The sequence below is a fragment of the Schistocerca piceifrons genome, chromosome 7 (genome assembly GCF_021461385.2).
Source record: "Schistocerca piceifrons isolate TAMUIC-IGC-003096 chromosome 7, iqSchPice1.1, whole genome shotgun sequence".
Lineage (NCBI taxonomy): Eukaryota > Metazoa > Arthropoda > Insecta > Orthoptera > Acrididae > Schistocerca > Schistocerca piceifrons.
Genome location: NC_060144.1, coordinates 451,419,685 through 451,433,378, shown reverse-complemented (window position 1 = coordinate 451,433,378; position 13,694 = coordinate 451,419,685). Strand labels below are relative to the sequence as shown.

Here is a 13,694-nt window from a genome sequence, read left to right as displayed (position 1 = left end):
GTTTGGTTCCAATTTTGACTAGTATTATCCTAGAGTTAAATTGCACATATCCTGTGACTAGATTCCCGAGTTTTCCTTTTAGAATTATTCCAACTCCACCGATTCCAGTTGTTCCTTGGTTAGTACCTGTATGAATGATACGATAATTTCCTGATCTGAAGTCTCCTGGTTCAGGCCATCGCATCTCAGATATTCCTATTATGTCTGTTCCCATTCTGTCCATCTCTAGTTTGAGGTTCTCTAATTTCCCGCATTGGAGGAGTGTTCTTACATTCCATGTTGCTATTTTTAGTGTATTCTTCAACTTTGCCTGACCTTCCATTGTCCCCACCCGGAGATCCGATTGGGGGACTATTACTCCGGATTTATGTTTAACAGAAGATTCTGGCATGGTGCGCTACTGATTCTTGGGATATCTTGAGTGATCTTTAATGGAGTGGTTTCCCGTTGCCTTCTCCATCCTATGCCGTTGACTGTGAAGTTCTTCCGCCTTTAGGAGCAATTTCTCACTCCAAGGACAAGAGAGTGCCCTGCCTCTATCCGCTCATCCGCTCTCTTTGAGACCGTTGGCACTTGATAGGGGGCGTTTCCTTATCCCGGGAAACACTCGGTCGTCAGAGCCTCGTTAGCAATAACAGGGTGTACCGTGCAGCAATCCTTAGCTGCAACTCGGGTAGGTGAGGTTGACATTTGTACAGGAGAGGCTGTTAGAGTCGCTTCACTGTACCTTACACCCCTAATTTACTTTCTGAACTCCATAATTACTTTCTTTACTATGAGGTGGCATGCAGCTGTAGTGAAGGCGCTCTGAAAGTGACGAAACTCAGCACCAACTGCGTTGCCTTGTCTACTGTTTTCTGGACCTCATGAAAGAACAGCTGGGTCTTACGCAACTGGTCGCTGCGGAAATTCCGTTGAGGTCTAAGTATGAGTCGCAGAACGCCAGAAAAGCCATCAAATGCTGCACAGTGTATGTTCCAAGATTATTTTTATGTTTAGAACAAAGTTGTGCTTGTTTTTTCCTTGTAAGTAGCGTCAATGCTCATACATAATCAGAGGGTACGAGTTGCTGCAGTTGATATATGACTGATGTGTTTCGTTTGCTCTTTCTCCCTCTTAAGCATCACTCAAGACAACACAGTCCTGAAAATTGCCCCTATATTATTTACAAGCCACGATAATTGTCAATACGTTATATTAAGAGATACCGGCACCAAGCGTCTGTAGAAATTTTCAATAAACTTATCACTCTAGAACCATTTCCCCCACCAAATTAACGACTCAATTTTCCAAATTTTGTCCGTTCATATCATTGGCACCGACTCGTGCCGATGAATTTAACAGCTGTTAACTATTCACAAAACCTTCACAGTTTGTGGCATCCGGAATCGATACAGCCACTTTGAGTTCAGATTATAAGCTAAATAGCATCACAACTGAAACGTTGTGAATTGGTTCTTGTAGAGAACAGAGCATTAATACAGTAGCGACATAAGTGAAATGTAAAAGACCTTCAATTTTAATTGGACTTATGTTTTTGCTTTCCGGATAACCTTCATATTATTATCGGAACATCTTGTTGCTTCAGCGCTGTTCTAATTAGCAAGCATTACATCTTATATGAAAAGCTGTTCAGTTTTCAGTACTGGTAAACTTCTCACCACACACATTGTACAGTGTCTCTAACCTGTTGGTCAAAACGAAATAGTTGACTCCAGACTGAGTACACTGAGATAGGTATCTTAAGTTCGGAAACTACAACGTCAAGCACATCTCAGTCATTGCGAACAAGTTAGAGAAACTAATAAGTATATGAATTGTCTGTCTGGGAAAAACATCAAACACTCTTTTGAAACAGGTAATAAGAAGGCACTAGTCACTTTGAATAACACGGAATCTACAGTGACTTTTGCGAAAAATATAGATGCATCACCACGAATAATATAAAAGTCTTACTACCTTTCGTTCCATTATCAAGTACGTTGCATTAGAACCATATGCCTCTAACGTTTTGTTTCACATGTGAAAGTACTCAGTCTACGACTTATCTCGTCTTGACACAAGAGCTTAGTGCCAGCCTGTAGAGTTAATAGCTCTGTTTAAATATGTTGTGCATCGTTGCAGTTTAACCACAAAAGACACGTTTTAGCGGACTGTCAAACGTTCACCGCAGATGGATCTTGAGATTTCGCCGGATGCTGAGAAGACGCTGGCAAGCTTCTGCAAGTGGCAAGTTGGCGTCAACCCAAAGGACATATCGCATCCCAACCATCATGATATCGCTGTACTTCTCACCAGGTGAGAGGACATTCCCCGTGGAAGGAGAAATTATTTTCATGGCATTGTGTTCTGTTTACGGTTCCCACAAGAGACTTTTCCTCGTTGACTTACATACTGTCGTTCCGTTAAGGAAGTTATGGAACGCATCGAAGACAATGTACAGACTGTTTCTAAGAGATCCATCAAATCTCACAAGACTGTATCATCGATATGAATTAAGATAGAAAATCAGAGTGAACTTTAAGTTAAGCACAGGGCTGCAAAGTTTTTTTTTTCCAAAAGAACCCACAGACTTACTAGAGTATATCTGATAGTTTGGCACTTTTTACAATTATGTCTAGAATCGTAGTTTCCATTTACCTTTCAAAAAAGGTGAAATGTGTCCTCCAGCGAACGCACGAGAAACAGGCAGCGGATCTTCAAACTCACACCAAATTTTTGCCAACATATCTGAATTATTGCATACGCTGCTCTTGCTGTCCAGCCTCGCAGTTCACCCAAATTTGTTGGAAAGACAAACGGGTAGATAGTCTAAGTCCCCCAACATTAAAGAAAAATTTACATACAGTGAAACCAGCCAACCGTGGAGTCCAATGGTTCAGTGCGTAATCCCCATCCGCATGATCGATCCATGTTGATTCCGTACTTCCGATGAAAATCACCTCGCACATATGAAACTGATTTGCGCCTGCTGAAATGCGAAACATCTCGTTACGCTGTGTTGTCACCGCCTCGATTCGACGAAAAAGGAGACTCTTGCTGGCAAGCACGTGATCCGACAACTTACAACTGGCGCCAAAGTAAACATTTACTTTCGATGTTGATAAACATTTACTTTCGATGTTGAAGTTCTAATTCGTCCCAAGTTTGTATTTTCTTTCATGTAGCATACGTAGTTAGGTCAAATGTAATGAAAATCTTTTTGAAATACCCTGTATCCACTATAGAGATCAAAAGTTTCCGAACACCCCTTTGTAATGCGGAATCGTTCACCAGATGTCATTTGACAGCAGAATGGGTCAGTCAGATGAGATTCGAACGTGGACTAGTTATTGGATATCACCTGATTAACAAATCCATCAAGTGCATTCGGCTCTTGTAAAGCTGCAAAAGTCGACTGATTGTGATGTGATTGCAAAATGGAAACGTGAAGGAACAAGCACAGCTAAAGCAAGACCTAGCAGATACCATGTACTGACGGATAGGAACCGTCCAGCATTGCAGAGGGTGGCCGTAAAATACCGCACGAAACCGGCGGGAGGACTCACTCGTGAGTTCCAAAGTGCTATCAGCAGTTTAGCTGGCACAGTGACTGTGCGCAGGGGGTTGGAAAGAATGGGGTACAATGATCAAGTAGGACCTAATAAGCCACATATTTTTGTAGTCAGTGGTAAGCGACCTTTGAGATGGCGCAAACAGCGACGCCACTGAACAGTGGATGATTGGAAACAAGTGATTTGGAGTAATGAATCGTGCTATATCCTATGAAAATCCAATGAAGGGGTTGGATTTGGTGACTGCCTGGAGAACGTTACCTGCCATGATATGTAGTGCCAACAGCGAAGTATAGGGCAGGTGGACTCACGGAATGAGGGTGTTTTTCGCAGTTAGGGAGTGGTCCCGACGCACATCCCTCTTCATAAAACGATAAATGCTGGAGGGTATGAACATATTTTACAGCGTTTTGTGCTGTGTACATTAGAGGCACAGTTCGGAGACGATGATTGTTTGTATCAGCGTGGCAATACACGCTACCATAAAGCAGCATCTGTAAGGTAATGGTTTGTTACTTAAATGTGCTGGCCTGCCAAGACTCTCGACATGAACGCAAAGGAACACCTCTAGGATGAATTTGAACCTCATCCTCTTTCCAGACACCAGTGTCCAACATCACTATCTCCTTTGGTTTGGGGTCTTGAGGAAGAACGGGTTACCATTCCTCCATAGACCTCCAGACACCTTTTTGAAAGTGTCCCCAGAAGAGTTCTAGCCATCGCAAAGGCGAAGGATCGGCACACCACATATGAATGTCCACTAATGTGTGTCCGCACACTGTTCATTAGGTAGTATATGTACCGGCGTAAGTAAAGCCGTATCTGGATAGTTCAGTCAATTAGCACTTGCCAGAAAAACACAACGTTCCGTGTTTGGTCACTGGTGTGATACGCAATTTTAAACAACCAGAAAGTTTTAAAATGACTAGGTGCGCTGCTAAGTACAAAAATAATAACTGAGGATTTTTGCACATAGTATGTAAAGCTATTTATTTAGATTGGGACACAAGCTTATAGCCGGAAAACATATGAATAATTTATTATTGGTAGAATGGGGATTAATATTAGCAACGTATTCATGAACACTCGAACAGTCCACGGGTATACTGCCGGTTCATAGTGTCCAACGGGCACTAAAGGTATATGATGTGATTCTTCAGTTTCTCCCGGCGTATTTGTTGCTCGAACAGTCCACGGGTATACTACCGGTTCATAGTGTCCAACGGGCACAATATTTCGGCGATCTGACATGTCGCCATCGTCAGGTGCGCTGACGAACTGAGCTCCTGAGGGCCCGTTGGACACTATGAACCGGCAGTATACCCGTGGACTGTTCGAGCAAGAAATACGCCGGGAGAAACTGAAGAATCATATTCATGAACAGTTTACTTACGAACACCTACAAACTACCTTGTAGCGCTCACTTTCGCCGTGATGACAGTAGCGACTCTTTGAGACATGTCTGGGAAGCTGTGTTATCGTCGCTGCTGGACCCAAGCCATGGAGATGATTCAGAACTTCTCCAAAGACATGTGCGTCTCGCACGAAGACGTTCCAGATGTGACAGCGAGATCAGGAGACCCGAGGAACAGGGTTGCACCCAAGTATTCTTAAGTCCGTGTAATGTTCCTCAAGCAGTTCGTACACAGTTTTCAAACGATGAAGTTGTGCATTGTTTCACTGAAGGTTCAGGTTACCAGCAGGGCTCTACAGCTGAACAAATGAATGTACATCTTCGTACAGTAAGGTTTTCTACAATTATCGTGCACCCACGAAACACGATGCCAGATGTATCTGGGAACACACTACACCACATGAAACCATCACCAAACGAGAATTTTCCATCTCCTGCTCGTGGACTAGCGTCTTAAAAAACAAACTTATTGCCAATATGTTGACTGCAGGGCTGTATGATACATTGGGGATCCTGTCCTTATACTGGACAGTTCTGATATTATTCTCGACAGCAATGAGACGCATCCGGCATGTATACAAGACACTGGCACATAAGGTGGCTGACTCACATCCCTGCCGAACACGTGGAACTGCATGCATGAGACATGTATCAACATCAGGCGGTCTACTCACTGTTCTTTGACGGTCGTCAGGTATGAGACAAGCTGTACACTCGTCGTTGACACGAACCTAAAGCCGTTGATCCAAGCTGAATTCCAGTTATTTTCCTCCCCTCGCCACCCTCCCCTCTCCATTTCACATGCCATGGTGCTGGAAGATTTATACTGCATAACACTTCACCACCGTCTGCTAAGGACGAGAGGGATGCTACTACGGGTGCACCGACTTTCCCAAAAGCCATACAGGGAGAGAGGTGAAGCGTTTGCCTTGCCCGGGAGGGAACTGGCTATTTTACCTTGATGGACAGCAAGAGGGATGCCACTAAGTGGCCAACACCTACAGATACTTGAATGAAGCTTGGGCGATCTCATTTGAAACAAATGGGTTTGTAGATGTAAGACTGCTTTCTTGACGACTCAGAAATGCAGGCAAACACTTGAAGAAATGTTCTGGGAGATTGCAGCCAGAACTTGCAACTACCAGAACTAGGAACAGTGTGAGAACAAGATGGCAATTTCTGGGTCAAATGCCAGATGCTGCAAGATCAGACATTTTGACCCTGCAAGAAGATTGGGAGACATGGTCACGAAACGTCAGTCAGCCATTGGATGGGATTCTAAATTGAGCCCCACTAATACCAAACACGAGATGTCAGAAAATTTGGCACACTGTAGGGTAGAAAGGAAACCGTTAAGCAAAAACAGCTATGGAGTGCTCAGACAGATTCATTCTGGGATTTCGTCAGTGAGCAATGTCAGCAGAAGAGACAGCAAGCAGAAAGTGTGTAGTCAATGAATTAGCAATGCAGAGTCAGAGTCAGAGGAATCGAGAGAGACAGTGAGTTTACCTATCGTCAACTCAGCATCCAGACTGTTAGTCAGATCTCTACTTCCATTCCAATGTTTATCGTCACTTTATGACAGATTTTTTTTGCTCCACGTTCAATGGGCAGACTCTTGTGGTCCGGTGCTTGTGACTTTAAGCATCTTACTGCACTTTGCTTGTCTGACATCAACCTCTAAACATTAGCTAATACTGTTTCTACAAGACAGATACCAAAGACAATATTCGCTGGGAATGTGAACACAGTAGCCCCACATCAGATGTTAGCTGCACCTAGCTGTAGAATTAAGGCCAGCTGTCAGCCAGAACAGAAGTAACAACTAGTTCAGCCGAAAAACTGGAGAACTCATAAGATGAATGCTGCTGGTTGACAAACCCAATTACGCAGCACGCCAGCCTTGCATCTGTTGCACATGCCAATGTGACAAACTGCTTCTAGTGAGTGGTGAGCTAACACAGTGAATTCCCTTCCTACCTGCCCATTTCTAATTTTCTGATAAAATTACCCCCATGCTTACACCCTGTTTCCGTGGATTATCTTTATAGCCGTGAATAGTACTTTGTCATTGTATATAAAATTCTGGTTTCAGTAACTTCAATTTGTGAGTTCATGACTGAAGTGCATGGTCTTCTACAAATTTCACATGGTAAAAAAGCTTTAAAAGAATTGTTTTGTTATCTAAATGATACAACTCCAAAAACCCAGTTTACCATGGAAATAGAAAATAACAAAGCAATAACCTTACTGGATGTTTTTATTATGAGACATATTGATGGAAGGTTGAAACGTAAGGTATTCCGGTTCAAATGGCTCTGAGCGCTATGGGACTCAACATCTGTGGTCATCAGTCCCCTAGAACTTAGAACTACTTAAACCTAACTAACCTAAGGACATCACACACATCCATGCCCGAAGCAGGATTCGAACCTGCGACCGTAGCAGCCGCGCGGTTCCGGACTGCGCGCCTAGAACCGCAAGACCACCGCGGCCGGCAGGTATTCCGGAAAGTCAGGCATTCAGAAAGATATTTGCATAAGAACTCCAACCATTACCCATAACAAAAGAGATGTGTTATTAAAAACTTGTTGACAGAGTATTTGCACGCTAGAACACCTGGTCGCCGAATTGAAACGTCTGAAGCAAGTTAATAAAATTTTCTCGGGCTTCCAGCCGCGTCAGGTGGTTAAAACCCCACGAGCTTTCGACCGAGCTCTCCCCGGTCATTGTCAAGTGGTAAGACTGACTGCTGTGTCGCCGTGGCCGCGTCGTTACAGAGCCGCAATGCTGGCTGTGACGTCACTGGTGCTCTCTTGCTCGCCATATATGGTAATGCTTTCATCCCGCGTCCGTCGCGCCTGTTTTAACGTCGAGATGGCCGGGTCCCAGGCTGTGGTGAGCTGCAAACCGCCGACCTTGTTGATGGTGTTTTCAGAGGTTTTTATTTCAATAGCTTCTTTTATGATGCTATCCCAAAATCCCTTCGTCCCCATAACGACAGATGTTTCGTCGAATAGAATTCGGTGTCCATTTTCTAAGGCGTGTTCTGCCACGGCTGATTTTTCTGGATAGCGTAAGCGTAAGCACCTCTCGTGTTCCGTCTGGCGCTGCACCACAGTGCGCCCGGTTTGGCCGACGTAGTAACAGCCACACTGACATGGTATCTTGTACACCCTAGGCGTTCTAAGTCCTAGATCGTCTTTCACAGGGCTGATGAGATGTCGGATTTTTGCTGGGGGCCTGAACACCAATGAAATGTTATATCTCTTCAGGAGCCGGCTAATCTTTTCCGACACTGTACCACAGAAAGGCAAAAACACAAGTTTCTTGATTTCTTCTTCGGTGGTGTTCTCTTCCCTGTTGGTGTGTTTCTTGCGTGTGTCATCAGATACTTCCTGTGACACATGTCCGTGACTGTACCCTTCTTCCCGGAAGACTTTTCGGAGGTGGCTCAGTTCCAGTGGCAGACTTTCAGCGTCTGAAACGACTTCAGCACGATGGACGAGGGTATTCAGAACGCCATGTTTTTGTGCCGGATGGTGGTGGCTGAGAGCGTGCAGATACCCATCTACGTGTGTCGGTTTCCTGTAGACACTGTGGCTGAGGCGCCCACTGGTTTTCCGTCGAACGAGGACGTCAAGGAAGGGCAATGCACCGTCTGTCTCGACTTCCATCGTAAACTTAATGTGGCCGTGAATGGCCTGGGACCCGGCCATCGCGAAGTTGAAACGGGCGCGACGGACGCGGTATGAAAACATTACCATGTATGGCGAGGAAGAGAGCACCAGTGACGTCACAGCCAGCAGTGTGGCTCTATAGCGACGCGGCCACGGCGACACAGCATTTAGTCTTACCACTTGACAATGACTGAAGAGAGCTCGGTCGAAAGCTCAAGGGATTTTAACCACCTGACGCGGAAAAATTTTTATTAATTCATATCGCCACGAAACCATGCATTCATACATCTGAAGCAAGGTTTCGAGATAAATTGCTATTCAGGCAAGAAAGTAAATAGGGGTCAGCAACCAAATAACCTTAGACGAAAGGCAACGATAGAATACAGAACTTGATTTCTTTCCTCTTCATCAAAAATTAAGTGATCAGATTGGGAAGATTTTACAGAAACAGTATATCCGGTCGGTTTTTAAACCAACTAAGAAAACATGTCAAGAAGTCATATGTGTAACGGATAAAACATGCTCCTCCGTCGTCATGTGAGGTACTTAAGATTCCGTGTACTTGTGGAAAGGTCTACATTGGAACTACAAGACTGAAGGAACAAAAAAGTCTTTGCTGACTAGGCAAAACACAAAAAATCAGCTTCAGCGATGCATGCTCTGCAATCAGGAAATCATGAATTGAAGTTTTCTGAAACCAAAATTTTGTCTACAATCACAAATTATTAGCAACAGCTGTATATAAATACGGAAAAATTTAACAGAAAGAGTAAGCAATGCCGGCCGGGGTGACCGAGCGGTTCTAGGCGCTACAGTGTGGATCCGCGCGACCGCTACGGTCGCAGGTTCGAATCCTGCCTCGGGCATGGATCTGTGTGATGTTCTTAGGTTAGTTAAGTTTAAGTAGTTCTAAGTTCTAGGGGACTGATGACCTTAGAAGTTAAGTCCCATAGGGCTCAGAGCCATTTGAACCATTTTTGAGGAAGCCATGAGAATTAGCGATATATGGTCAGTAGCTCTGCAGAATCAACTGAGAAGTTTGTATGCTTGACAGGCGACAATCCAAAGTTAAATTTTATCTCTGACAAAGATTATCTCTATAGTGATCAAGTGTAAACTCGACTACGACCATTTTACATAGTATTTATGTCGCTCTCCGATGTCCAACTCGACAGTTGGAAAGACACAATGTTGCCAGCAGCACTTCCATAGATGTCCAGTGAAACTCTGGATGAAAGACCACGGCCAAACAACCCGGACGATTCACCGGCAACTAAGACATCCGGTCGTGAAAGCCTTCACAGTATAACCATGGATCTTTTCTGGCGTACAGCAAACAACGTAGCCAGCGCTAGTCGGGTCCTTATTACATGCATACATCAACTTTATAGTTTAGGTAGCTACAGTTTCCCAACTTGGTGCTGGAACAGTCCAGTATCTCTTAATTTCTTTTAAATTTATGCTGTTGATCGACGAAACTAACGAATTTATCAGAAGAAAACTACTCTGAGGCGAAAAAAGGCACGGAGTACCTCTTAATATCGTATCGATCCTCCTCCTCCTCTGCTTAGTGCATCAACTCGATCCCACCAATAGTTGGAAGTTCAAAAAATGGTTCAAATGGCTCTGAGCACTATGGGACTTAACAGCTGTGGTCATCAGTCCCCTAGAACTTAGAACTACTTAAACCTAACTAACCTAAGGACATCACACACATCCATGCCCTAGGCAGGATTCGAACCTGCGGCCATAGCAGTCGCGCGGTTCCGGACTGAGCGCCTAGAACCGCGAGACCACCGCGGCCGGCAGTTGGAAGTTCTCTGCAGAAATACTGAGCCATGTTGCGTCTACAGCCGTCCATAATTTCGGATCCGTAGCCGGTGCAGGATTTTGTGCACGAACTGACATCCCGATTATTGTCCCATAAATTTTTGTTGGGATTCATATTAGATGATTTGGATGGCAAAATCAGTCGTTCGAATTGTCCAAAATGTTCTTCAAACCAAACACGATAAATTGTGACCCATGAAATCCCATCGTTGTTTGGGAACATGAAATACATGAATGGTTGCAAATGGTTTCCAAGTGGCCGAAAATAACCATTTACAGTCAACGATCCGTTCAGTTGGACCAGAGGAGCAGTCCATTCCATGTAAACACACTCCACACCATTATGGAGGCCCCACCAGCTTGCAAGGTGCCTTGTTAACAACTTGGGTCCATGGCTTTGTGGGGTCTGCACCACACTCGAATCCTACCATCCACTGAAACCTCAGCTCATCTGAGCAGAGCACAGTTTTCCAGTCGTCTAGGGTCCAACCGTTATGAGCACGAGCCCAGGTGAGGAGCTGCAGGCGATGTCGTGACGTTAGCAAAGGTGCTCGTGTCGGTCGTCTGCTGCCATAGCCCATCAACGCCAGATGCCGCCACACTGTCGTAAAGAATACGTTCGTCGTACGTCCCACATTGATTTCTGCGGTTATTTCAGGCAGTGTTGCTTGTCTGCTAGCACCGACAACTCTACGCAAACGCCGCTGCTCTCGGTCGTTAAGTGAAGACCGTCAGCCACTGCGTTGTCCGTGGTGAGGGGTAATGGCTGAATTTTCGGCACAGTCTTGACACTGCTTTTTGTGTCCAACACAAGACACACACGCTTGACTGAACTGACAACTGTTAATTCAAACAACTCTGATTATTTGAACAAACAATTTAAATGTACTTGGGGAGTCTTCTAGATTTAACACCAGATAAATAAACACTTATTTCGAAATTCTTAAATGGCATAAAAGACTATTCTTACTACTGCCAAGAATGAAGTCACTTGCTGGACTATATAGTAGAAACAAAAGTTAAGTTCTGAAACGTTGCTAGTCTACTCGTCTTGAATGCTAAGTTCTTTTATGAGTACGAGTGATGTCAAGCTAAATTTCCTTACTACAATCCCCGAAATAATGTCCTAGTCCAGACCTGCCTAGCTGGTAGTGTCCGGTCCCTGGTAGCGCTACGACGTGATTGGAAGAGCGGCGGTCAACGGTGAACTGGACGACGACAGTGGCGGCGGCTCTAGTTATGTCTGCTGCTTCACCAAGAGCTTAAATCGTCGCTTCTCAGGGGGTTACTTTGTTTTGATTGGTTGTGCAGAGCTGGGCCGCGGAAGCAGAACGTGGTGCCCATATGCGCACGCCGATTCTAGCTGCACGCGACGGTTGCGGTGTCGGTTCGACCGCCGGAGTCGACCTCTGCTGGCCTCCCTGCTGACTTCTTCGCCGTGTTGCGGTACAAGCGGAGCCGTGGGTGTTTGAATATTGCAGCCAGCAAACATTTCGGCAGCTGGTGCTCCGCTGCAGGTGCGCCACAGCACATGGGATAGCGGAATACTGGATCCACTAACGTTTTCCGAAATGAAATGTCCCATGCGTCTAGCTCCAGCTATTATAACGCGTTCAAAGTTTGTTCATTACCGTCGTGCGGTCATAATCACTTAGAAAACCATTTCACATGAATCAACAGAGCACAAATGACAGCGCCACCAATGCATTGCCCTTTTGTACTTTGTGTACGCGATACTACAGCCATCTGTATATGTGAATATCGCTATCCCATGACTTTTGTTAACTCACTGTAAGTGCGGAACAGGAACTGTAAAATGATCGTGAGGGCTGCAGTAGCTGCTGGAAGCCTTCGTAAACTTACTGAGACGCTCTCTGTTAGTCGAATTCCTAGAGTTTTGGCTACGAAATATTGTAACCGTCCACATCCTGTTTCCACCTCCGTAGCTGAGTGGTTAATGCGGCTGACTGCCATGTAGAAGGCCTCGTTCGATTCTCGAGACAGCCAGGGATTTTTCCTTAGTGGCAAGACTGGATTGGAATGTATTCAGCCTGGCGATACCATTTGTCCAAGTACTAGCGATTCCAGGTCACGAAAAGTGACAACGGCCGGGAGAGCAGTGCGTTCTAAGGACGCCCCTCCACACCGCATCTAATTGCTCCATTAACGGAGGATGACATGGCGGTCGGACGGTGCGGATGGGCCTAGCGGTGCCTGTGGGCAGAATTTGCCAATTTTTTCACACATCTATGATCTTTGGGTTTTGTAGCACTCCTTCTCTAGGCTGAAACATCAATAATTTGGTTGCTCGTAACAATTATCAACCTCACAGAACCATTAACGAAATGGGCTGTACTGTCACAATACCAAATAAGTAAAATTTTAGTACATTAATGCCGGATCTGGTGGTGTAATGGTAAAACGTGTGCCTGGAACCCAATAGGTCTTGGGATCGAACCCCGGCCGGACCACAGGAGTTTTTAGTCTGCCTTTAATCTAACCTTCACCTCCCAACGAGGTGAAGCGTCGTGACGTACGATACGTGTTTCAAATGCCGCGCCAACCGTGCCACTACAATTTTTTTCGGAATGAAAGATATTAATGTATAGTTATTGTAATTAATGATTTAGAAGTAACAATATGAAAAAAAAATATTTCTCGCTGTTTCATTTTCTAACGCGGGGTGGAAATTGACGTACAAGGTTATTCAGGAATACCTTCAGTGTATGAGAAAGACGACTGCACAAAAACGAAAAAATATACAGAAAACAGAAAAACGTCAGTGGATAGAGCATCACACCAAATTTTTCACGCACATTACACCTGCTCAATATGTGCACAGTTTGTGAGAAGCTGAATGTTAATACGATCGTGAAATTTGTTGGCATGAACTTTATCGGAAGGCGCGACAGCAGCCCGCTTTGCAGATCTGTTTATTTGGTTGCCTATCTGCAGGCGGGAATTAATTACGAGGGCTATTCGGAAAGCCGGCTGGAGTGGCCGTGCGGTTCTAGGCGCTACAGTCTGGAGCCGCGCGACCGCTATGGTCGCAGGTTCGAATCCTGCCTCGGGCATGGATGTGTGTGATATCGTTAGGTTAGTTAGGTTTAAGTAGTTCTAAGTTCTAGGGGACTGATGACCTCAGATGTCAAGTCACATAGTGCTCAGAGCCATTTGAGCTATTCGGAAAGTAAGAACGGATCGGTCGCGAAATGA

The 13,694-nt window shown here is 44.9% G+C and overlaps 1 protein-coding gene across 1 annotated transcript in view; it reads left to right on the top strand.

The window, feature by feature from the left end:
- The window catches only part of LOC124709009 (A disintegrin and metalloproteinase with thrombospondin motifs 7-like), a 552,648-nt gene that overhangs the window by 164,392 nt on the left and 374,562 nt on the right, over positions 1-13,694 (top strand). The window contains exon 6 of the mRNA XM_047240641.1: positions 2,174-2,298. Within this exon, the coding sequence (XP_047096597.1) occupies positions 2,174-2,298 (125 nt within the window). The remainder of the gene's footprint in view (positions 1-2,173; positions 2,299-13,694) is intronic.